This window comes from Saccopteryx bilineata, chromosome 3, assembly GCF_036850765.1.
Source record: "Saccopteryx bilineata isolate mSacBil1 chromosome 3, mSacBil1_pri_phased_curated, whole genome shotgun sequence".
Lineage (NCBI taxonomy): Eukaryota > Metazoa > Chordata > Mammalia > Chiroptera > Emballonuridae > Saccopteryx > Saccopteryx bilineata.
In genome coordinates, this window is record NC_089492.1 from 7,202,444 (window position 1) to 7,227,135 (window position 24,692).

At 44.9% G+C, this 24,692-nt stretch overlaps 1 protein-coding gene across 10 annotated transcripts in view; it reads right to left on the reverse strand.

Moving 5' to 3' along the window:
* PHF20L1 (PHD finger protein 20 like 1) overlaps positions 1-24,692 on the reverse strand; it is a 79,390-nt gene that overhangs the window by 5,061 nt on the left and 49,637 nt on the right. For all 10 annotated transcript variants that reach the window (XM_066265630.1, XM_066265637.1, XM_066265636.1 and 7 more), the window contains 10 exons: positions 24,325-24,577; positions 22,098-22,286; positions 21,633-21,839; positions 14,086-14,142; positions 12,827-12,934; positions 9,750-9,914; positions 6,968-7,149; positions 5,321-5,420; positions 3,867-4,062; positions 1,983-2,349 (listed from right to left, as the gene is read on the reverse strand). In XM_066265630.1, coding sequence (XP_066121727.1) covers positions 1,983-2,349; positions 3,867-4,062; positions 5,321-5,420; positions 6,968-7,149; positions 9,750-9,914; positions 12,827-12,934; positions 14,086-14,142; positions 21,633-21,839; positions 22,098-22,286; positions 24,325-24,577 — 1,824 coding nt within the window. The remainder of the gene's footprint in view (positions 1-1,982; positions 2,350-3,866; positions 4,063-5,320; positions 5,421-6,967; positions 7,150-9,749; positions 9,915-12,826; positions 12,935-14,085; positions 14,143-21,632; positions 21,840-22,097; positions 22,287-24,324; positions 24,578-24,692) is intronic.

Sequence of the window (24,692 nt, forward strand, 5' to 3'; positions counted from 1 at the left end):
GTGAAAGCACAGCATCTCTAAGGCACTGCGCCAAGGAACAGGAAGTTTGTAAATGTTCACTGTGCACAGACCTCCGAGTGGTCAGCTTCCTGTGTAATGCACAGTTTGATACATACAGACAAACAGGCCAATATTTTCAAAAGAGGGTTAAAGTACCACCTCTTATCTAAAACACATGAGAAAGAAAGCCACATTACACTAAATATACATATGCATGTTGACGTTCTCACACACAAACACTGTTATTTGGAATAAAATATGGCTCATGTTTTTTTGTGGGTAGCCAGGTGTGCTTATAAAATTGAAATTCTTGTTGGGGAAAAGTTTACTGAATGACTACAGTTCTGAATCAGGGAATAATTTCATATCCAAATGGCCGTTTCCTCGTACAGAATGTGACAATGTCTTGACCCTGACAAGGTACCTGTGATCCTGGGAATCTACGTAAGATCTGCCCTCCGCATGGGTTGGTACTTCCCTGTGCTGACCTAGCGTGTCCCAGGCAGACTATGACCTAGCGTGCCCCCAGGCAGACTGTGACCTAGCGTGCCCCCCAGGCAGAGTGTGACCTAGCGTGCCCCCCAGGCAGAGTGTGACCTAGCGGGTCCCCAGGCAGACAGTGACCTAGCGTGACCTAGCGTGCCCCCAGGCAGGCTGTGACCTAGCGTGCCCCCCAGGCAGAGTGTGACCTAGCGGGTCCCCAGGCAGACAGTGACCTAGCGTGACCTAGCGTGCCCCCAGGCAGGCTGTGACCTAGCGTGCCCCCCAGGCAGAGTGTGACCTAGCGGGTCCCCAGGCAGACAGTGACCTAGCGTGACCTAGCGTGCCCCCAGGCAGGCTGTGACCTAGCGCGGTCCCCAGGCAGGCTGTGACCTAGCGTGCCCCCAGGCAGGCTGTGACCTAGCGTGTCCCCAGGCAGACAGTGACCTAGCGTGTCCCCAGGCAGGCTGTGACCTAGCGTGCCCCCAGGCAGGCTGTGAGCTAGCGTGCCCCCAGGCAGGCTGTGAGCTAGCGTGCCCCCAGGCAGGCTGTGAGCTAGCGTGCCCCCAGGCAGGCTGTGACCTAGCGTGCCCCCAGGCAGACAGTGACCTAGCATGTCCCCAGGCTGACCTAGCGTGCCCCCAGGCAGACAGTGACCTAGCGTGCCCCCAGGCAGGCTGTGACCTAGCGTGCCCCCAGGCAGACTGTGACCTAGCGTGCCCCCAGGCAGGCTGTGACCTAGCGTGTCCCCAGGCAGGCTGTGACCTAGCGTGCCCCCAGGCAGGCTGTGACCTAGCGTGCCCCCAGGCAGACTGTGACCTAGCGTGCCCCCAGGCTGACCTAGCGTGCCCCCAGGCAGACTGTGACCTAGCGTGCCCCCAGGCAGACTGTGACCTAGCGTGCCCCCAGGCAGACTGTGACCTAGCGTGCCCCCAGGCAGACTGTGACCTAGCGTGCCCCCAGGCAGACTGTGACCTAGCGTGCCCCCCAGGCAGGCTGTGACCTAGCGTGCCCCCCAGGCAGGCTGTGACCTAGCGTGCCCCCCAGGCAGGCTGTGACCTAGCGTGCCCCCAGGCAGGCTGTGACCTAGCGGGTCCCCAGGCAGGCTGTGACCTAGCGTGTCCCCAGGCAGGCTGTGACCTAGCAGGTCCCCAGGCAGGCTGTGACCTAGCGTGCCCCCAGGCAGGCTGTGACCTAGCGTGCCCCCCAGGCAGGCTGTGACCTAGCGTGCCCCCCAGGCAGGCTGTGACCTAGCGTGCCCCCAGGCAGGCTGTGACCTAGCGGGTCCCCAGGCAGGCTGTGACCTAGCGTGCCCCCAGGCAGGCTGTGACCTAGCGTGCCCCCCAGGCAGGCTGTGACCTAGCGTGCCCCCAGGCAGGCTGTGACCTAGCAGGTCCCCAGGCAGGCTGTGACCTAGCGTGCCCCCAGGCAGGCTGTGACCTAGCGGGTCCCCAGGCAGACTGTGACCTAGCGTGCCCCTAGGCAGACTGTGAGGCGGGTACCTTTGCAGGCGGCAGTCCGTCTTCTTTCACGGAGAACTGGAAACGGCTTCTCTCCCTCGCGTGGAATTCCTGTTCGTCTTCAAAACTGCTAACGTCATCATCATCGGAGCTCCCCGGGTCTGCACGAGCTCTGCAGTCTTGACCGTAACTCTGTGGCTTTTGGTAGCTGTGCTCACTTGTTATGTAGGTCCCTTCCATTTTCAGGGGCACACGCGGTGGCTCCTGATGGTTCTGCACAGGGTATTTTTCTTCGAGATGAACCATGTCTTGTGCTGTTACTTTTTTTTCCACCCCAGCAACGACTTGTTCTTGGTCTTTCCGCTTCCCAGAACAGGCCCAGAGATGAAGGTCAGGATGGTGTTTATTCCTTAAAACAAAGTTGGAGAAACGTGATTCAAAAGAAGAAAAAAAATCTAGTAACAGTCAAAAAATGATACATGTTCATGACAAAAATTCAGACTGCAGATGTGGATAGAGTAAAAGCCCCCATGCCATGCAGTCACAGATATCTGAGGTGTGGTCTTCCAGACTTCTTCTATCCATATACAATTCTTTTTAAAACGGGCACACGTCCATCTTTTCCTTCTACACAAATGGAGCGCTCCTACAATCTGTGTCCTTCACATGTACCATGTATGGACACTGTGCCGTGTCCTTGGCTCCAGTCTAGTAAGTGAGCAGTACTGAAGCACCGTCTAGTCCCAGCGCTCCCCCACTGCCAGACGTGCGCATCTCTGCACACGAGCGGGACTCTGTCAGTCAGAAGACTTTCTAGGTACGGAACTGCTCAACACTATATGCACACTTTTACTTTTGTAGATATTGCCCAAGTGACCTCCAGGAAGGTTATTCTGATATGCACAAAGGCCTGGAGCTATGGGAAAGAACGTTTCATTCAGGGATCATGTTTGGCTGAGCTGGAATATCTGGGAAAAGAAGCAGGAGAGAGGAAACATGGCAATAACATGGCAGACAGGATGTGCACCAGAGAGGGCAGGCTGCGTTCACCAGGCCCCAGAGGACACGGCGACACATTTAGCTGGGAAAGAGACAAGCTCTGAGTTGTCCTTTACTGAGGTCACAGTGGCACCAGGACGGACGACCTGGATGGGCACGGGACTGGAGCCACAGGGAAGCACAGAGGGATGGGGGCGGCTCAGATGGAGAGAACAGCCGGGCTGAGACGGCGCTCCTGAGAAGGGAGACGAGGGAGACAGGAGCAGACAGCACACACTAAGCGATGACAATGGACGGGAGCACTCAATGCACCGGTCTGTGTGGGAGGTACTGAGGTGGGCACAGGAAGGGTGGGCAAGTGAGTCAAAAGGAAGAAGAACTTGTGAAACCCAGTGGTTGACCCTGGCTTTTTTAGTCTAAGGACTGTATCTGGGTACAGAAGAACTGCAAACAAGCACATCAGGAACATTCTGATACATTGTTTGGGGGGCAAGTGTGCTTTTTATGAGGAAATTGGGATAGACTCAAACACGGGGTGAGCAGCAGAGGGGTGGATTACAGGACCGGTCAACAGCCTGCAACATCAATCCCTCGGTAACTAGAAAACACATTACTGACCACTCCCCATCCCGCCAGCACTCCAGGACAGACACACGGGTCCACAGCACGTGCTCTCCACCCCCTGCGTGAGCACGCAGAGCAGTGGGCGGGGCTAACCTGCACCGAAATGGGAGCCCACAGCCACCTACCGTCGGCCACGTGCATCTGCGCCAGGGAAGTAGGGCAGAGCAGCCACTCATCCAGAACGGTAGTCACCTCTCCGTTCTCTCAGCTAGGGTCTACTGAGATAACCAGTCTGCGTCCAGACCGCACGTCCGAACCTCCCGAGACCCACCCTGACGGCGGCCGCCAGGGCAGCCGACTCACTTGAGGATGCCGATCTTCAGCTGCAGGCCATGCAGGACCTCCGTGACGCCGCAGACATCTGCGAGCAGGTGATGTGTGGAAACGATCTTTTTGGCATTAAGATGAGAATAATTTTCTTTTAAAAATGATAAGCCACACATTCTCCCATTATTCAGCCAGTCCTTATCATAACGGTACTTCGCACGCCACCTCTGACCTGTAGAGGAAGTTGACACTGCCGTCACAGGGGCCCCACCCTGAAGGTTCCCCCCCAGCCCCTCCCCGCCCCCCCCCAGCCCCGACACTACTGGGGAGCAAGGCGAGCTCCAGTGCGAGGCACACTCTGGGAGGGCGAGGCGTGCTGAGCACCTCCTGCGCACCAAGGACAGGCTCCCTCCGCCAGGGCCAGGAGCGGGCGACACTGCGCAGAGAGCCTGAGGCACTGTGCTCATCCCTCACGGACCCGTCCTCTGCCCTCTGACGAGGCCTGAGGGCTGGACACAAACTGGACAGGGACAGCGGCCCTCTCACTAAGCTCTGCCTGGAACCGGATGAGACAAGGAGAGAGAGGGAAGTGACCGGGACCCCTCCCCATGTCCGAGACCTCACAGGTCCCTGTGTATCCCGGGTCCCCCGGGCAGTAGTGACCATGCCCTGCTGGGACTGGTTGGTGTGTCCATGTCCCCTGCTACGCAGTACGACAGTGGAAGGTGTCGTCAGAACCCGGCCTCCCTCTCACCAGTGAACTAACAGAAGGCACCCGGTAACTGTGAGGGCGAAAGAACTGCCACTCAGATCGGGCTGAGCAACCCTCCTGCTTCTTAATGTGGCTGCTCATTTTGACAGGTGTGAGAACAACTCGTTAGCTTTTTGTTGGCAATGTCTCGTTTTCTGCCCCAGAAGTGGGGAGCAGACACAGCACACAGAACACTGCCCTCTGACAGCTGCTATCGGAGGAGGGCTCGTGGACAGGGAGTCCCGGGGCCGACGGCCTTCCTGGTTCCGCCCCCTCTAGTCCTACCCTGTGCACAGGCCATGCCCCGTCCTGGGACCTGGGTCCCTCACCGTGAAACACAGGACCCGGGTGATCACCCGAGCTCTCATCTGCACTAAAATTCGTTGGATATACAGCCCTATCAGAAACTATAAAACTAGATCAAGAGTCTAAGCTCAGGCCAGGATTCCACTCCAACAGGCATGCGTGCACCTGCTCAGAAATCAGAACACGGAGTAGACTAAGCGGCTAATTCTCTAGGAAAAAACTTCACTCCATCCTTCCAATACGGTATTAACTACACTGATGAGTTCACGGTGATGTTCTTGCCTAAGTCATTAATATGATATATAAAACTATGACCGTGAAGAACATCTGAAGGTCTGACTGTGGAAGCACAGTCTAGCTGGCAAGGGGGGAGCGGCACGTCACACAGCTGGCATCTTGCCTGGCGCGCCCAGTGGTGGCGGGGGGGGCTTACCGGGCGGGTCTCGGCAGACGTAGCAGGTGTACTGCTCCGGGATGCTCTCCTCCAGCAGCCCCAGGCACACGCTGTGCTGCCAGCACAGACACTCGTCACACTGAGGACAGAGGGGCACTGTCACTGCCGAGCCACAGGCACGCACAGCAGGCAAGCAAGCAGGCACGCACGCACCAGCTCCCTCCCTCCCTCGGTCCCCTCTACACAACCAAAGCAAGTGAGGACTTGAAGGGGAATGTTTTTCCTGAAACAGTTAGCTATTTCGGGAACTTCCTCTTGGTGCACCAATTAAAATGTGATTTAATAAATTGCATGATTCATAAAAATGTCATAAAACTATTTCATCTATTTCCCACTGATTTTTAGGCAAGTAGATGTTTAAAACTCTTAAAGACAGCTTATTAAAGGCAGAATTTTAAAAAAGTATGTATTACTTATTTAGAAATTAAAGTTAATGGGGTGATAATGGTCCCTAAGAACACATAGGTTTCAAGTAAACATCTCTATAGCATTTGAACTGTTGATTGCATTGTGTGCCCATCAGCCAAAGTCAAATCATTTTTGTCACCATATATTTGACCCTCTCTACTCTCCTCTCCAGAATTTTTTTTAAAAAAGGGAAATTTGTAGCAGACCCTGAAACAAGAACCTCTTCAAGTGCAACCTGTACATCTCTAGTTTCCTTATTAGAGAAAACTATTGAAAAGGGGTGATCAAGGAGATTACTATTTTCACATTCCTTTAACATCTCCAATCCTCCAAATGTCATCACAAAATATGTGTTATGCTTTTCTTTTTTCTTAAAGACACTCTTTCTACAGAGAGATGCTGTTTGTAATGGTTAACCCTACAACAGCACTTTCATCTTTGAGAATAGTAGGAATGTCTATGTTCCCATAGCTGTGTTGAAGGGTGACTGCATAATAATAATGAATTATTATAACAGGGATACAGACCAGTAAGAGAAGTACTATGGTCTACCCATCAGCATGGACGCTTACCCATCTTAATGGCTCTTACAATGAATTTCAGCTTAAAGGCCTCAAACTAAATATCCAAACAATGGGAGAGTGCCCATCAAATAAGGAAAGTCTATTTATTTGATAAAGAGATTTCCCAGTCATTACTACTGGCATTGTAAATATCATAATAAGTTAGAGGGCCCTGGCTGGTTGGCATGGTGGTACAGCATCAGCTCAGTGTGTGGATGTCCTGGGTTCGATTGCCGGTTAGGATACACAGGAGAAGTGACCATCTGCTTTCTCTACCCCTCTCCCTCTTCTCTCTCTCTCTTTCTCCCTCTCCCATAGCCATGGCTCAATTGGTTTGAGTGAGTTGGCCCCAGGTGCTAATGATGGCTTTGTGGTGCCTCCACCTCAGGTGCTAAAAATAGCTCAGTTGCCAAGCAAAGGCTCTAGATGGGCAGAGCATCGCCAGTAGGGGGTTGCCGGGTGGATCTCGGTTGGGGCTCACACAGGAGTCTGTCTTTCCGTCTCCTGTCCTCTCATTAATAATAATAAAAATAATAGTAATAAGTTAGAGACCTCCACCTCAATGGGGCAGTGACTAAAAAGAGAAAACAGAAGCCTGCTGTCCTCAGAGAGCACCTGAAGTCACTAAGTCCCTGCGCCAGGGCAGGCAGCGTACCTGGATCATGAAGCCGTTCTCCTCATCCATCTCACAGATGCATCTCACGATTTCATTAAGAGCATCGTCTTCGTCCTGCGATTCCTCAAAGTTGGTTGAATCAAAGTCCTGATTGTACTCATCCCCACTTAGAAGCAGGCTCTCTGTTGAAGAATCATCTAGGAATTCCACATCTGTTAAGTCTGGAATATACATAAAAGTATACTCATATTTTTCCATTTTTCTGTTCCTTTCCAGACAGAAAGGTGCTATGGTAGTGATTATAAGCTATTACATATTAGCAAGTGAGGGCAAACAAATGGGAGATTTTTTTCCTCAGGACAAAGAAATAAATGATTTTTGAAGTCTAGGTAATTACGATTGCTTTACATCTTAAGGTACACACTGTTACAGGTAACTTGGGAAGTATGTCCTCATCTTGGAGTTCAGTGGTTATGGTTAAGGTTAACAGTAGTAATTTAAATCTGCATAGGTTCCACGTGCTTTCCCAAATGTTACCCCTGTGGTCCCCTTTGTAGAGAGAACAGGTTTCAGGATGTGCGCCCTAACAGCACTTCAGAGAGGGGAAGGGGCTCCCCCGGGGTCTAGTACAATACTGTTATTCCTAACAGTATCAGTATCAACTGCTGCCACTGCACTTAACATCTCAGGTCACGCGCCAGGCCAGACACCAAACACAGGCAGTGCAAGACACATAACCGCGTGAGCGACGCGGCCTGCGAGGGCGCCGGTGCACACCGCGCGGTGGCTCTGAGGCCTGTGTCACGGGCTCCACCAGCATTTCTGAAACTGGGATGAGTCCCCCTCGGGATTTTTAAATTTCATTTTGATAAAAATCTTTAAAAATTTGTAAGCATATTCTAAAAATTACATCACATGGAGGACCACTATCTGCAACTTGATTTAAAAGCCAGGTTTCAAGTTTGTATTTGTAAATGGGAAAAGAGGGGAGTGGAAGCAGGACTTGTCCTAATCCTCCTCCTCCCAGTTTTTTTTTTTTTTTTTCGTATTTTTCCGAAGTTGGGATCGGGGAGGCAGTCAGACAGACTCCCGCATGCGCCCAACCAGGATCCACCCGGCACGCCCACCAGGGGGCAATGCTCTGCCCATCTGAGGCATCGCTCTGGTGCAATCAGAGCCATTCTAGCGCCTGAGGCCGAGGCCACAGAGCCATCCTCAGCGCCCAGGCCAACTTTGCTCCAATGGAGCCTTGGCTGCGGGAGGGGAAGAAAGAGACAGAGAGGAAAGAGGGGGAGGGGTGGAGAAGCAGATGGGCGCTTCTCCTGTGTGCCCTGGCCAGGAATGGAACCCGGGACTCCCTCACGCCAGGCCGACGCTCTACCACTGAGCCATCCAGCCAGGGCCCCAGTTCTTTTTTCAAGGAAAAATCTCCAGCATGCTGTGTGCCTGTCTGAGGGTAAAGGAAAGAGCGTGCTGTCGTCCCCTGTGGGCGAGAGGGGTCAGTTCTGGCTGAGAGCAGGCAGTGGCAGCGCACAAGCACACAGCCTGTGCTCTGGGAGCAGAGGAGAGAGCACTAAGGTCCGGTGAGACCCAGACCCGCCCCCTCCTCACCCTGCCCTCAGTTCCCACTCTGCCACTGCCGCCCCCGCACAGAGCTGGGAGTCCCTGCTCCCCTGAGAACACTGGGAAACCGTTAGCATCACCCATGGCCAGGGCTAGGAGGAAAGGCTGAGAGCTGACTCCGGGGCTCCTTCACCTCCTGACGTGGCCCCCTCCTCCCGCATATGGGTGCCTGCATCCCCAGAGCGGTACCTACGCCCACGTGCGGGTGCCTACATGCCCGGACCGGTGCCTACACCCACAGAGCGGTGCCTACGCCCACGTGCGGGTGCCTGCATCCACGGAGCGGTGCCTACGCCCTCGAGCGGGTGCCTGCATCCCCGGAGCGGTGCCTACGCCCACGTGCGGGTGCCTATATCCCCGGAGCGGTGCCTACGCCCACGTGCGGGTGCCTGCATCCCCGGAGCGGTGCCTACGCCCACGAGCGGGTGCCTGCATCCACGGAGCAGTGCCTACGCCCATGAGCGGGTGCCTGCATCCACGGAGCAGTGCCTACGCCCACAGAGCGGGTGCCTGCATCCCCGGAGCGGTGCCTACGCCCACAGAGCGGTGCCTACGCCCACGTGTGGGTGCCTATATCCCCGGAGCGGTGTCTAGGGCTTCGTACCGGGTGCCTCTGCCCGCTGACGAGTGCCTAGCACCTGACTATGCTCGTCATTGAGCACGTTCCCAAACCTTTGGTTATGCATGTATGTGTGTTCAAGAATGCAAAGTCCATTTTTAAGAGTAAGAAATATTTGAGAAAAAGCATTATCTTAGGAGTTAGGATCGACTTTGGTTTGAGTTTTAATTATAACATTCATTACCTAGCCCAAAAAGTTACTTAACTTCTAAGTCTCTGCTTGTTTTATCTATGTGATGTGGAAAAGAATATCTACTTTATAAGTTGGTAGAAAGAAAATGAAAATATATGTAAAAACACCTATGAAAACCAAATATAGCAAAAGCTAATAGTTTTTTCTTATCATCTGTCCTATAACTAAGTATAAAGTCAATGTTACTTTATATAAATTAAAAAGTAGCTCAAAGTTCTAATGCTAACATTTCCACTAGTTATTCTACTAGTTTATAGAGTAACTTTTCAAATGGTGCAAATGGTGTGCCCTGTGCCCAGAGAGGTCCTCAGGAAAGTATGTTTTATCCACAGTTCTATATGAAAGACTCCTAAGACTTGTTTTAAGCATTACATAGTTACACATACTTTCACCACTAAGATCCACTGACAGAATTGCCCGTGGGTACTGGTAAGTTGTATTTTTCTCCGTAAACATGCTTCGCAGAGCCAGAGAAGTCCCAGATGATCGAGTCAGTGGAGAACAGCACCTTTCCAAAAACTCTAGAGAACTGTCTTCGTAGTCTGAATACTCTACAATATAAGACACACAAAAAATATTAATACAGTGTCAGTAATCAAGAATAGTCACTACAAAAATAATGAGAAAGTCATGCTTCAGGATACATAAAATAACCAGCCACCACTTTCTCTTGTCATCCATGAGCAGCAAGATGGTTATGCATCTAATTAACTGGGTTTGGCAAGAACACCTGAGAAATATAACCCAGACAGCAGAGATGTAGCAGAGATCACCATTTTCTAACTGGTAATACATTCTTGTTGAGTAGTCAAGAGTGAAAAATAATTATTTTTACATTTTCTCTTTATTATAATGACAGTTATGTCTGCAGGAAATGTGCAATGACTTCTTTTGCAGTTTGTCAAGATATTCTCATGATGTATAGCATGTCAATAGTAGTGATAATTTGATCAATAAATTATTCAGCAAAAAACTTAATTGGTCCTGAAATAAAGTCCTGAGTTCTGTCCTCCTCAGCCTGGAAAGAGTTGGACAGATGGACAGAGGGGAGAGGCCACCTGCAGCCAGCCTACAGGACAGTGGGGTGTGGAGAGGGGACAAAGGCCAGAGGTCTGACTCCCAGGTGTGGGAAGGCTCCAAGCAGAGGGGACAGGCCCCCAACAGAGGATGGGACTGGCTGGGGCACTGGGAGTGCGGGGCGGGGAATGAGGCTGCAGTGAGCAGAGCCAGATCAGGTTCACAACTTGTTTTGTTTAAGTTTCATCCTGAATGCAACAAAAAGTTGCTCAGGGTCTGTAAGGGAGAGGAGGCCATGCCACAAGCCCAAATCCACTCTTCAAACCCATTTTGCTGTAAGTTTATTAACTCTTTTTTTTTTTTTTTTTGTATTTTTCTGAAGCTGGAAACGGGGAGAGACAGTCAGACAGACTCCCGCATGCACCCGACCGGGATCCACCCGGCACGCCCACCAGGGGCGACGCTCTGCCCACCAGGGGGCGATGCTCTGCCCCTCCAAGGCATCGCTCTGCCTCAACCAGAGCCACTCTAGTGCCTGGGGCAGAGGCCAAGAAGCCATCCCCAGCACCTGGGCCATCTTTGCTCCAATGGAGCCTTGGCTGCGGGAGGGGAAGAGAGAGACAAAGAGGAAGGGGGGGGGGGTGGAGAAGCAAATGGGCGCTTCTCCTGTGTGCCCTGGCCGGGAATCAAACCCAAGTCCCCTGCACTCCAGGCCAACGCTCTACTGCTGAGCCAACCGGCCAGGGCTATTAACTCTTTTCATCTTCACAACTGACCAGGAAGGGAGCAACATCTTACAAATGAGAGAACGGAGGAGGGAAAGTTAAGTCAATTGCCCAAGAATAGACAGCTATTAAGGGCAAAGCCAACATTCAAACCCACACGGCCTGACTACAGAAGCCTCATTCTTACCAGAAAGTATTGTCAGTGGATCTCAACATTTACAGTGCACACAAACTGGAAAGACTGTTAGAAGCAATCCCCGGGCTTTCCCTGCCGCACCCGCTCCTGTCGGTAAGGACTGGGGGCCACCCAGAAACACCACGCTATTCAGACACAGACATGCAGAGGGCACGTCCTGTGCTAGCTGGGGACTGTGTTAAGTACTTGACAACAATGACCTTACCGAATCTGAACAATAAATCTACAAAGTAGAAACTATCATTACCATTTGAGAAGTGAGAAAAGCAAGATTTACAGAATTTTAAGTAACGTGTCCAAAGTCACCTGGCTCTAAGTGCTGCATCAAGATCTGAGCTCACACGCTCAGCTTTCAAAGATGCCTTGGTTAGCATCTGCTCACCATACTTTCTTCCATACTTTTATTTTCCATATTGCTCGGTCATCTCTATCCTTATATTTAGCTTTGTCTCTTAAAAATAACGTATAACTGGACCTTTAAAATCCATTATAATCTCTTTCATATGCTTATAATTACTGATATATCTGGATTTGTTTCCAATATCTTATTTTGCAATTTATATTTTTCTTCTTTTCTGTTTTTTTCTCATTGTCTCCTTTTGGATGTTTTTGTATTACATCCCCTCTCCACCTTTTGGAAATCATATCCTATGTTTCTACTCTTTAAGTTTACATGTTAGAAATTCTAAAATACAGACTTATTTAGCAATGAATTTATTTTACTCTTTCAAAATCTCAATTTATAAGCTATTATTATAACGTGTTCTCTACCCCGGTGTTGTTTCCTCACAGAGCAGACGGGCTCCCAGTCAGTGGTCGGCTGTGTCCCCGTACTGACGAGCACCGTCTTTGCTCATCCCTCCGTCTGGCATCTCCACCCTTCGCTCTGTCATCATATTCCTTCTGCTAAAGTACAGGAGTCAGACAGCCTTTAGAGACAGGCTATCTGACAGGCCAATGTTTTTCAACCACCAGTCTGCAGACCAGTCCGCCAGAAATCTCGTCCGAGTTCGTGAAAGATGGAACCACCCTGCTGTTGCGTGAAGATGGAGACCCAATGATCTTAGTCAAGTTCACTTACGCTCGGGGATTTCTGTCTTAGTGGTCCCTGAAATAATCCTCCTATTGTTACTAGTTCCTAGGTCTGTGATAGGCCATTATTTGATTTTCTCAGGTTTTTCTGAAAACTGATTAAAGGCGCTATAAAATCTTAGATTGAGATGAATCCCTTTAGTCCACGGAAGACTGTTTGGTCAGGCATTTAGTCTACCTAAGACTAGAAAAGAAAGTCTCCAATCATTGCAAAAATTAATTTTACAGCCCCCTTAATATATAGACCTAGTAAAAGAGATTCCCACATTTTCAAAATCAGCAAGACAAAGGAAAGGTACAGGAACTTCTCAGTTCTCATCAATGTGGGATCTTGCCCTACCCTCCATTTTGGTAAAAGAAGTAAAGAAAGATAAAAAAAAAATCTTAAATCAAAATAAATAAGTAAATAAAAAGAACCACCATTTTCACATACCATGCTGCTTAGATTTCTTTTTCTTTTTCTTCTTCTTCTTCTGCTTCGGTTTGTAGTGATCTTTGTCTCTCTTCTCCTTTCTCTCTCTGTCCTTTTCCTTTCTCTTCCCTAAACGACAGAAGGGAGTGAGTCAGTACCGTGACTGATCCCGACCGGTTCCTCTGCCATTAACCTAAAGCAGCATTTATGTCTTAATCAGCTATTCCAGTCACCTGCCCAGAGTGGATGGGTTCAATTAAACTGTTCCTGTCATGAGTCTGGAACTCCTGATTAGCTTATTGGACTATAAGAGGGGATCTTCATTAGCAGTGTTGAGAAATCCCAACTCCTGACACCTTAAAGTTAACACAGACAGTAGTTAAAATCTTTAAATGAGTAATATAACTCAGCTTCCTGATGTGGCAAGAAATCAGCTCCGTTATTTAAGCCCTGTCTGAGGAGACTCAGCATTTCCATCTATAACTTAATAAATATATATTAAGAGATTGAAGAAAAAACTTGATCATCTTTTTTCTTTGGAAAGATAAGAGAGATTAAACCAACCCATAAATAATTCCTTCAGTCTTTCAATACTCTCCCAGTGTGTATAAGAATGAAGACTAATAAAAAGAAACTTATTTCATTAAACACTTTTTACCAAAATTTAAAAATATTCCTTTTTCCCAATCATATGTACTTAAAAAAATAAATGGATGTTAAAGCAGTATCCTAGAATACTTTATTTAAAATTAATCCATCACATATATTTAACTCTTCAGAGATGGATTAGCCTACAATTCGTCACCCATTTTTAATCAGCTCTCAGAGGCTCAAACTCCAGTTAGCTAATCGGTATAATGTTTAAGACTTGTCATCCAATATTCCAAAATTTTTAGGCATTATAACACATACACTAGAAGTGATAGCAGAAAACTTAGCAACTTTTTAATACAGTTAAAGAAGACAGTCTAAGAAAAATGACTATTTTATCATCCATTCTCAGTCTCAACAATATTAAATGGCATCTTACTGTTAAATAGCCATGATTTTTAAAATGTTTAAAAACACAGTTCTCAGAGAAAGCCTTAAACGCCATTGACAGAAATACATATACTGCTATAAAGACAGGCACTCGGAGCCACTGGTCTGGAGGTGACACTGACACACTCGGGCACCGCTGGCACCGGAAGGAGCAGTGCCGGTCAAAAGGAAAGAGACCACGTCCTCCCACTGCCAAGTCATCTACAGGCTTTTGCTTAAAGATTACGTTCCGTTCATACCAAATGCTGTTGAGCTTTTTTCTTCCAATTTCACTTTTTTTTCTGTTTTCAATACTCCTGCAGGTTTAGGGGGAAAATATGTATGTTTAGTCAGAAAGGGTTACAAAGTAGGGAACAATGTTTTTTTTTTGGAACAATGTTTTAAATTACAATTGATCACAAAACACTACGTAAGACTCTTTTTCCCAAGGTCTCCATTATTTTATTGCCTGAGGTAGTAACAGAGCCGTGGGATTTCTTACTTCACAACACTAGTAAATTAAGGATGATTTTTGTTCCTTCACTACCAGATTACAATCCTGGTTCCGCCATGTATGAGCTGTATGGCCTTGAGTAATCCATTATATGTCTCTGCATTTCTGCGTCCTTATCTGCCCCATGGGAATGGGGCTGTCTACTCTGTGTTGTTAGCAGGACAGTATGTGCCCACATATGCAATGTGTAGACCAGTGTCTGATAATGTCTGATAAATAAGAACTGCTTTTTTTCACTTTCTCCTTTGTGATGGGGTAATAATTTGAAACTACATTTCTAGAATTATATATACATAATATATATAAATATATATAAATTATAAGCTAAATGGACTAGGCCCTCAGCAAAAACTGACTGGCATCACAGTCTTTGGCAATCTGAAAGATGCTACATGACCCAGGTGGTGGGTCCACGCAACATTTCTTCTAATAGTTAAGACATAAACGCTATTCAGGTCATCCAAATCAAATACTAAACATCTTATTAAAGTATACTAGTTTTCAACAACCTGCGTAAGATTTCTGATCTACTATTTAATCTCTGTTGCCTAAAACAAGCTTGTACCTCTGAACACCATCAGTGGTATTAATTTAATAATAAAAGCCAAACCAGAATTATTTTACAAATTATTTTTGGTCTTTATCTACATATTTTTTATCTTTATTGAGACATAAAAATATTCAACCTAAATGACATTTAGATATTACTAATTGTTCAAAATATATTTTTAAACCAATAGTGCACCTCAATAATTGTGTAGCTGACACACATACATTTAACCAAGCTTCTCAACTCATATTCAACCATTCTCAATGCGAGTATCTTACATGCACCTACATTAATCTAAGAAAAACACTATACTACATTTAAAATAGAATTTCAGTCCACTAAATTATGCTTTTATATCACCATTTACAATAAGTTCTTCAATTTTCAAATTATTTCAATATATTATCAGAGCTAGCATTTTCTCATCTTCAAATATTTTATATAATTTAATTTAAACACAATAAAAATATAGAAATACCACTCAACCTGAATTAAGTTAATAAAGCTCTAATAAGTTTCATATTAAGTAAAAATATTGACAATCTCCAAGACAAAAAATAAAAGGGACATCAGTGCAAAAAGAAATACAATTAAATTTTATTATCAAGACTGCCAGTATCTATCACTTCCTTTTACTAATTACTGTTTCCTGATTACTAATAACTGCACCATGAAAATTCTACAACTTTGATGTAATTTTTAAATTGATTTTAGAAAGAGGGAGGAGAGAAATGATAAGCATCAACTCATAGTTGCTTCACTTTAGTTGTTCATTGCTTTTAATACATGCCTTGACCAGGGGGCTCAAGCCGAGACAATGACCCCGTGCTCAAAAGCCAGCGACCTTGGGATTGTGTCAATGATCCCAGGCTCAAAGCAACAAGCCCAAGCTCAAGCTGATTACCTCAAGGTCTCAATGAGGATCTCAGCATCCAAGGTCATTGCTCTATCCACTAGGCCACCGTCCGTCAGGCTAATGCAATTTTCTTAAAGATGACAAGGGACTTATACTGTAAGCCATGAGAACTGTGCTTTCTAAAGCCTCAGGGATCGCACCGAAACACTCAGAAGCAGCATTTGATCCTGATCAGCACCTGGTGGGTCCCTACTGTCTGCAGCACTGACTCCAAGGTGAAGGGTGGAGCACAGCTGGCTTCCCCTGGGCTGATTCAAAGGAAAGGAACCGCTTTACTGGGCTGCCTGTATGGACTGGACGGTGTGGGATCCCTCAGACACTTGGAAGACAAAGAAAATGGCAGGAAGCACTGCAGAACACGGGAACACAGGTCCGTGTGCCAGACCAGATCCCATCATTCCAAGGGTGCTTTCGGTTCCAGATTCTGTTCACCTCAACATTTGCATTTCTTCTTTTTTTAATTATTCATTTTAGAGAGGGGAAAGAGACAGAGAGAAAGAGAGAGAGAGAGAGAGAGAGAGAAGAGGGGGAAGGAGCAGAAAACATCAACTCCCATATAAGCCTTGACAGGGCATATGAACCAGCAACCTCAGCGTTCCAGGTCAAGCCTTATCCACTGTGCCACCACAGGTCAGACCATTCATATTTCTTAGTTGATAAAATTTCAAAACTAAAACTGGAGACTGAAAAAGGATTGTCAATATTTTACACAAATAAGAAGCTTAAAATAAGTGTTCATATATACAACAATGGCAAGACTTAAAAAAACACACACACATGGGTCTGGCCGGATGGCTCAGTGGTAGAGCGTCCGCCTGGCATGTGGATGTCCCGGGTTCAATTCCCAGTCAGGGCACAAGGGAGAAGCGCCCATCCACTCTGTGATCCTGGCTCACCCTACCATACATTGAGCTCCCAGATCTTCCAACGCCTTCAAGAGGTTTTGTAGTGAAAAGTCTGTTACACACATATTCAGTAGACAATAAGGCTAGGTAAGAAGGTAGTACACTATTCCCAGATGGGAACAGGACTCCATCTGAAAGCTAACAATGACAGAACCGAGTCCTCTCCTTTTCTACAACAGGTTGGCTCTGTCAGATAAGGCATTCGGATAATAAAATGACAACAGTGGATCAGTTTTCATAAGGATACCAATGACATTTTGGTCACGTGGGCAGCCATAGCATCCTTAACCTTGCTTAGTCATAATGTCACCTGCTTCCCAGTGGAAGAATATAGAAGAATTAGTGCAAACTCATTACCTCTACTGGAAAAACAACTAACAGTAAATCTTACCCTGTAAAGAGGTGTATCTAATAACTGGGTAATTTGCATATCCCCTCAATCCCTTACCATGACCTCTAAATGGGGCAGCAGGCACACCGCAAACCACAAAGAAGTAAAAATCCAACTCTGTAAAAATTTTTCACAGGTAATGACTAACATCCTCCTCATTCTAAAACACAAGTTTCTTTTTTTTTCTTTTTTAAGTGAGGGGAGAGGAGAAATACCCCAGAAACTGTCTTTAATGCAAGTTCTGGTAAATAATGCTTTTAACAAATGTTTTAAAATTTAACAGTAACAAAATTTACTTTTATAATTATTATGGAAAATTAACCAATCAAATAAGCAACACTTTAGAAAAAGCAGAAACAAAACACCTGGGACTTTGACTCTAGATGGCAAACAACTTGCAAGAAAATGGAAGTCCAACATACACTGCAAAAACAATTGAGACACAGTAGATAAAAACACTGAGAGGAAAGCATGCAAAGGCATGCAGGTCACTGAGCTTTCAATGCAAATCACACAAGCTCATAGGATTTTAATAAAAAGAGATCTGATTAAGTTATCACCTGAATTCTGTTACTTCCCTCAAAAAATAAAAGATGAAAAGGGTAACAGAAATAAATTAGAATTCCTCCCAGCCAGGATCCGAATATTGTGATTGTGTTCAAACCTCTAATAAATGGACCTTTCAGGCTTATTACTACTATTCATATTTAAAGAAAATACAATTATTTTCAAATGTTCATTTAAAAATAATCTTCCCAATGGACACAGAGCATTATAACTTTAAAATATTTTTCATATATTCAGCCCAGCAACAAATTCCCGATTGGGAAAGAATTGAAGGAGACCTTCAACAGGAAAACTACCTCAAAGGGTCAACGGTAATTCTTGTGGGACTTTCTTGTGGGAAAGGGGAAAGCAAAATTAACTACCCTAGCATAAGAGGGGCTTAGAGTAAGAATCAAAAGACAGCAGGATTTGAGAAATGACAAGACATGTTTCAAAACTTACAAATCTTCAAATTTGGGCACCGCTTTGTTAAAATAAGGTATGGAAAAACTATTAGAAACAAAATAACTTTAATCTTTATTAATAAAATGAAATTATAGAAAACTATATATTTAATATTAATTACATTTTTACTTCGAAAGACAGAGTAAGAATGTAAAGACATTCTAAAAAGACAGTATCTAAAGACAGTAATCTACAAGATGTTTCTTTTTTTAAAATGTATACCATCACCAGAAAAAAGCAAGCTCTAGTTGATTCTTCATCCAAGGAGCTGATAGGTGATTTCAGGGAAGATTCTATTAAAACAATTATCCCCAATGCTCTTGGTTGTAAATCAAAAAAGTTTATGTTTTTCTCCATTTCAGAACTGACTCAACAGAACTCCATCTGTCTAATTGCAAGATAGTAATTTACTGGAAAAGCATTTAAAACCAGTACCTGCCTTCTTTTTATTATATGTACTCCTTAGTAGAGGTTAAAATTTAATAAAAAATATACATTAAAAAATGTAACCTTATAAAGGAAATATAAATTAGAAATACAAGTTTATAAGGAAATATAAATTCTGTTAAAGTATCTACTTGATAAAACCTCTAAATGCTTTCAGATTAAAATAATTATCATAAATCATCCCCAAAATGTGTTGAACATGGCTGATTTTAAGTATTAGACTACCAAAATAACACTAATGAATTAAATTTAAATTTGAGAGATTTTGCCTCAAAATATGGGATTATAGTTAAAATACAGGTATATAGTTAAATTTAAGTGTTTCTTAAATATTAAATTTTATTAAAATCCTTCAACGTAATTATTGATCCCCCAAAGTATTTCCTGGTTTCAAAACCAAAAACTTCGGTAACTATATTGAACTCGAGTAACGCCTATTTAGTAAAAACAGGATGTGAGAAAGAAGCCGGGAGGGGACTTCCGGTCAAGACGGAGGAGCCAGAAAATGTGCACTCACTTCCTCCCAAGGCCACATCAAAATTACAACTAAATTATAGAACGACCACCTTCGAGAACCACCTTATGGCTGAACAGAAGTCCTATTACTGCGGATTTAAAGAAGCCACATGGACACAGGAAATAGAGGCGGAGGTAGGGTGCTCGCCCCACACCCATCGGTGGCGTTAGAAATCGGGAGGCATATCTGGTTTGCGGAGGGTCCCCTCTTGGGAGCCTGGGTGCCCAGACCCACACCGAGCTCCCTTGCCGAGGGTCCCAGTGCTGGGAAGTCTCTACACCTGGCTATGAAAATCCGCAGGGATTCGGTCAGGAGTCGGAGGGAGGACTGCTGGGGTCCCAAGCACTGTTCTTAAAGGGCCCGCACAGGACTTTCTGGCTGACAGAAGCCCACAATGTGGGCTCCTCAGGACTGGGCAGCAGCCGGAAAAGTGCCGGGACACATGGAGAAGAACTGAACTGTCTGGCTTCAGGGCAGGGCGAGAGGGGCAGCTTTCTCCACCATTTTGTTCTTTGCTGAGCCCTCTCGCAACCCAGCTGGTAGACACAGAAGTCAAATCTGAGTATCTGTCCAACTCACCCCACCCTGGGATTCCCTGAGAACCCACCCCACCCCACCCCACCCCACCCCACCCCACTCCACTCCACTCCACTCCACTAACGCGCAGGCCGGAACCTCTTTCGGCAGCTGTTACAAACAAGCAGCTGGCCTTGGCCCATGCTTACCCTTCCCTAAAATCTGAAAGGTCCACAAAGCCCAGTCAAGCAGCAGCCAGCCTCGGCATGCCCTGCATGCTTCTTGCTCAGTGGCCCCAAGCCCAACACTACTGGCAGCCAGCCTCAGTTCACAGCATGGCTGGCCTCTCCCAGACGCCTCCAAGCCCAGTATAGGCAGCTACTAACCTCAGATCAATTCATAGCTCCTACCAGGTGGTTAGGGTACACCACAGGCAGCAGCTGACCAGGGGCCTGCTCGGTAGCTCCTCCCCAGAGGCCCAGAACCAACACACCCAATGACGGGCTTCAGAGCACCACCCATTTAGCTCCACAAGGGACACGCCCAAAGGGTGGGCTCACCAGGCACCGGAGTCCCGCTGAAGTGACTCCATGGAGTGGAACCCTCGCACACCAACCTGTCACCTGTAGTCACAGGCAGCCCACACAGCCAGTCACCTGAGGGCCAGTCCCACCCACTGACATGCCAACAGCTATCAAGGCGCAAGGACAGCAGGAAGGGACACACAACCCGCACAAAGAACACCATGGAGCACTCAGCCCAGGTGCCCAGGTGTCTGCATCATTGCACCCAGAGGACCACACCAGGACACAGCTCATTAAAATGCCAGAGGTTCAACAGCAGCAAGAGAAAGTTAGTGACCTACAAGGGAGCTCCCATAATGCTGTCAACTGATTTCTCTACAGATGCTTTGCAGGGCAGAAGGGATGGACACAAAATACATGTTCAAAGTGATGAAAAGCAAGGACCTACAACCGAGGTACTCTACTCAGGAAAGCTAGGTTTTAGAGTTAAAGGAAAGATAAAGAGCTTCCCAGACAGGGAAATACTAATGGAGTTCATCACCATCAAACCAGTACTACCAGAAATGTTAAAGTGACTTCCTTAAGAAGGAAAAAACAGATAAAAATTATAAATAAAAAAATGGAAATAACTACAAACTTATCAAAAATACTTAAATGCAAATGGGTCAAATGCTCCAGTCAAAAGACATTTCTGGGTGGCTGAATGAGTAGGAAGCAAGCCCCACGAGCCCACTGATAGATGACTGAAGAGAGGGCGGTGTCCACGGACAACGGAGCATTACTCAGCCAGTGTAACATCTTACCATTCGCGACATCAATAGGCCTAGAGGGTATTATGCAAAGTGAAATAAATCAGGCAAAGACAAATACCATATGGTTTCACTTATATGCAGAAGTCTAAAAAACAAAATATATGAAAATACACACACAAAGAGAACAAACTGATGGTTGCCAGGTGGGAGGGACTTTGGGGAAAGGGTGAAAAAGGGATTAAGAAGTACAAATTGGCAATTAAAAAACGGGGGGATGTGAAGCACAGTGGATACAGTGAATAATACTGTAATATCTGTGCACAGTGCCAGGTGAGTACTACACATACAAGGGGATCACTTTGTAAGTTATGTAAATATCTAACCCTATTCTGTACACTTGAAGCTAATATAATACTGAATATCAACTGTAATTGAAAATTGTTTTTAAACTTAAAAATTAGAGGAGGGATGGAGGGAGGGAAGAAGGAAAGAAAGAAGGAAGCAAGGAACGAAAGAAGGAAGGAGGAAGGAAGCAAAGAAAGGGGTAAAGGGACAAAGTAATTAGTATGTATATCCCGGACATTTGACAGCAAATGATGGCACAAAAGAACTTTAAAAAGACAGAGAAACCCTGTCTCCCACAAATGTTACATAAAAGTATTTTTGAAGAGGAATTACATATTAAAATCACTTAGTTATACATCAAAATGTCTACAGCCTATAAATGCAAGCCTAGAGCTACTTGTAAGGTGAGCCTTTTTTACCTGCTGCTGTTGGAGCTCCTCTTCCATCAGTTACTGCTTTGGAAGAAGGATTTGTAAGCATCTGAGTATCTTCCTTTTCTGCCCTGGGACACTCGTTATGGTAAGAGGGATCTGGGGCTAGCAGTGCTGTAACTTCCAAACCACGACTTAAGTCAAGAGGGAGACAGGGTCCCAGCTTCTCAAGTGACAAATGTGCAACATCAGGCACTACACAAAATAAAGAATGTAATATATTAACATTAACTAGCTCAGTAGTACCCATGTGGACTTAAATGTTACATAAGCTAAACGGAGCCTGGCACAAAGCAGCTCTTAGTAACTCTTTGTAGAATGAATGAAGTGTTTACAAGTCCAAAAGCTATAAGGGAAGAGCAGAAATTTCATAATATTTTAATAGTCTTTGTCTCTTAGCACTTTCCTTATCTTCTTTTATGTGTGGGTCTATAGGAAATCAATATACATTACCCTCTGGTCCTGAAGACTCGTGCTGATTTTGAGAACTGATGGAGAATACTTTCCCATCAGTGGCTGGAGAGAGAGGAGAAACCTTTTCTACAGAGTCATCAGGCATGGGCAAGGTGGCTAAACGCTGAGATCTTCTTCTCCGCTCGCTATGCTTGAAAGGTCTAGGGGGGTTCACAGGCTGTGGAGGACCTAGAAAAAGATCTTCAATGTTCACGAAGCAGATACATTCCGGGGTCATCTTATAATATTTAAGGAGATAAATGGGAAAAATGATTTAAATACTGCCCTCTGATGTTGTATGGTATCCACAAGGAATGGCATGTTCCAAAAGTAATCAAAGGCAAAAACTGCCCTCATTCACAAAGAGTTAATCAGAACTTTAAAAGCAAAGCCTACTAGAACCAAAAGAAAATAACATGGAACATTAATTTCAGATAGTTTCCCCACGTGACAGGCTACAGTTAATTCTCTAATTGCAGATCATTGTGTTAGTGGCCATTTTTCCTTTGGGAAACTAGTCTCTGTATAGCCAAAGATTAATATATATATATAGTCCCTTCTGCTACATTACAAATCTAGAAAATCTAAGGGAGAAAAAATAAAGGCAGGGGCATAGGTGACAAAAATCTGACATGCATTGTAGTTAGTGCTTTACTTTACCTGCCCAAGCAAAACTAATGTAAATAATTTTGTCCCACCCTCGTTCCCCCAAATGTTTTTCATAAGCATATGTCTGGGCCTGATTCATTAAAAAAAAATAAACAAACAACTTTAAGTGTTCTACTCATGGGCAAATCAGGATTTTAGAAGAAAACGACACTGTTCTTGCCCTCACGTGTGTTGTTTCATTTATAACAACTAACTTGGTGAATCATTTAAGCATCTTCTAGCTATGTAACACAAAAGTTTGAAAATTCCTGTCCTTTTTTTTCAACCTTTAGTTTTTCTTCTATGTGGCATGTAAATGTTTGATTATTTAGTATAGGCAGGATTACATAAGGCCAATAAGTTATTAATTTAGAAGGAGAAAATAAGTGGTCTAAAGAGGTATTTAGTATTTAAAAGAAATTTTACAAAAATTGAAATTAAAAGAACACAGTGGTAATTTAAAATAACAAGAATAAAACTCAGTTGCTGCAACACTGGTTATAATACCAAAATACAAAACAATTTCAAAATACTTAAATGTCGGGTGACACTGTTGTGACTACTGACATTACTTCGTGGTCAATGCCATAACGAGGAAATGTGAGCTTTTCTGTTCCCATCCTTCCTACCCATTTATTAAAAACAAAACAAAACAAAAACAAAAAAAGTGCCGAAACTGGATCAAAAGTTGATAAATATGACTTCGTAGAAAATATGGCAACTAAAAGGAAGCGATTAATATATTTTCTTGAAAAAAAGTCTTCTCGATGCTAACATTTTTAATTGTGGAAGAGAGGATGCAGAAGAATTCATAAGGAAACGTGTCATGTTCATTTACTAATTCATGCGTTGTACAAATAGCAAAGGAAAACTGTCTTTATGCTGTAAAGGGACTTTCCAGGTGAACTGTTTTCCGTGTTTTTCTAACTTAGAATACTAAACTAATAAGGGAAATGGAGTCAACACAAATCTTGTCATATCCCTATCCAAACCTGTGTCAAAAGCCTATTTTTTAAAAGGCTAAATTAACTCGTGAACAATCAGTGGTACTGAAACAGTAACATCTTTAGAAATAAGATCAAGGAAGCATTCTTCTTCATTCACTGAAAAGCTGACTGAAGTTTGCATCCTAAATCCTAGAATAAAAATGGCTAAAATGAACCAGAGGGGGTACAGAAAGCGGGACAGTGACTACACCTATCCATAAGAACAGTCTTTAGGACTGGAGGAAAAATACCCACCAGGAGGCATTTTTATATGTTGGCTTTTGTTTGTTTGGGTTTTTTTTTAATGAAACAGGCCTCTCATTGAGCTTGGATTATTGGTTGAGGAGAATGAAACTGCAGCGGAATTTCCCGTAGTAAGTGGTAAAGGCTCTCAACCCGCAGTTCAGTCTCTGCATAGGACATCAGTCAGAAAGGTAGCTGGTTTTTGCCCCTGAAATAGTTGCAAGTCTTCCCTACCAAAGCCACTTAAGTTTGAATTTTAAAAAGCAACTTCATAAAAAGACAATATAACTACAATCAAACTGGTTTTCATGGATCTTATAAGTAACTATTTTTTAAAAATCTGTGCTCACTAGTTTTATTTATCACTGAAGAAGAAAGCTGAGAAACAAGCGTCAAATCCTCGACTTGTATTAATTCTGGGGGAAGTGGTGATTTAGGGGTTTTTAGACACCCAGAAGAATCTCCAGATTCATGTTTGCATTTCTTGCTGCGAGCCTTCCCTGAAGACAAAGTTGAGGATAACAGTGCAGGTTTCTGAGTGTTGGCAGAACTGCTAATGTCAGCTTCATTTTTTTTCTGACTTTGAGGTTTAGGTGAAATCGCCTGAATAAATAATAAAAAATTGATATTTTTATTTTGGTTTCTTCATTTTTGTTCTTGTATTCTATTTTGACTGTTAAGCAACTTTAGTATCCAAAAACATTGTTAAGCAACATAT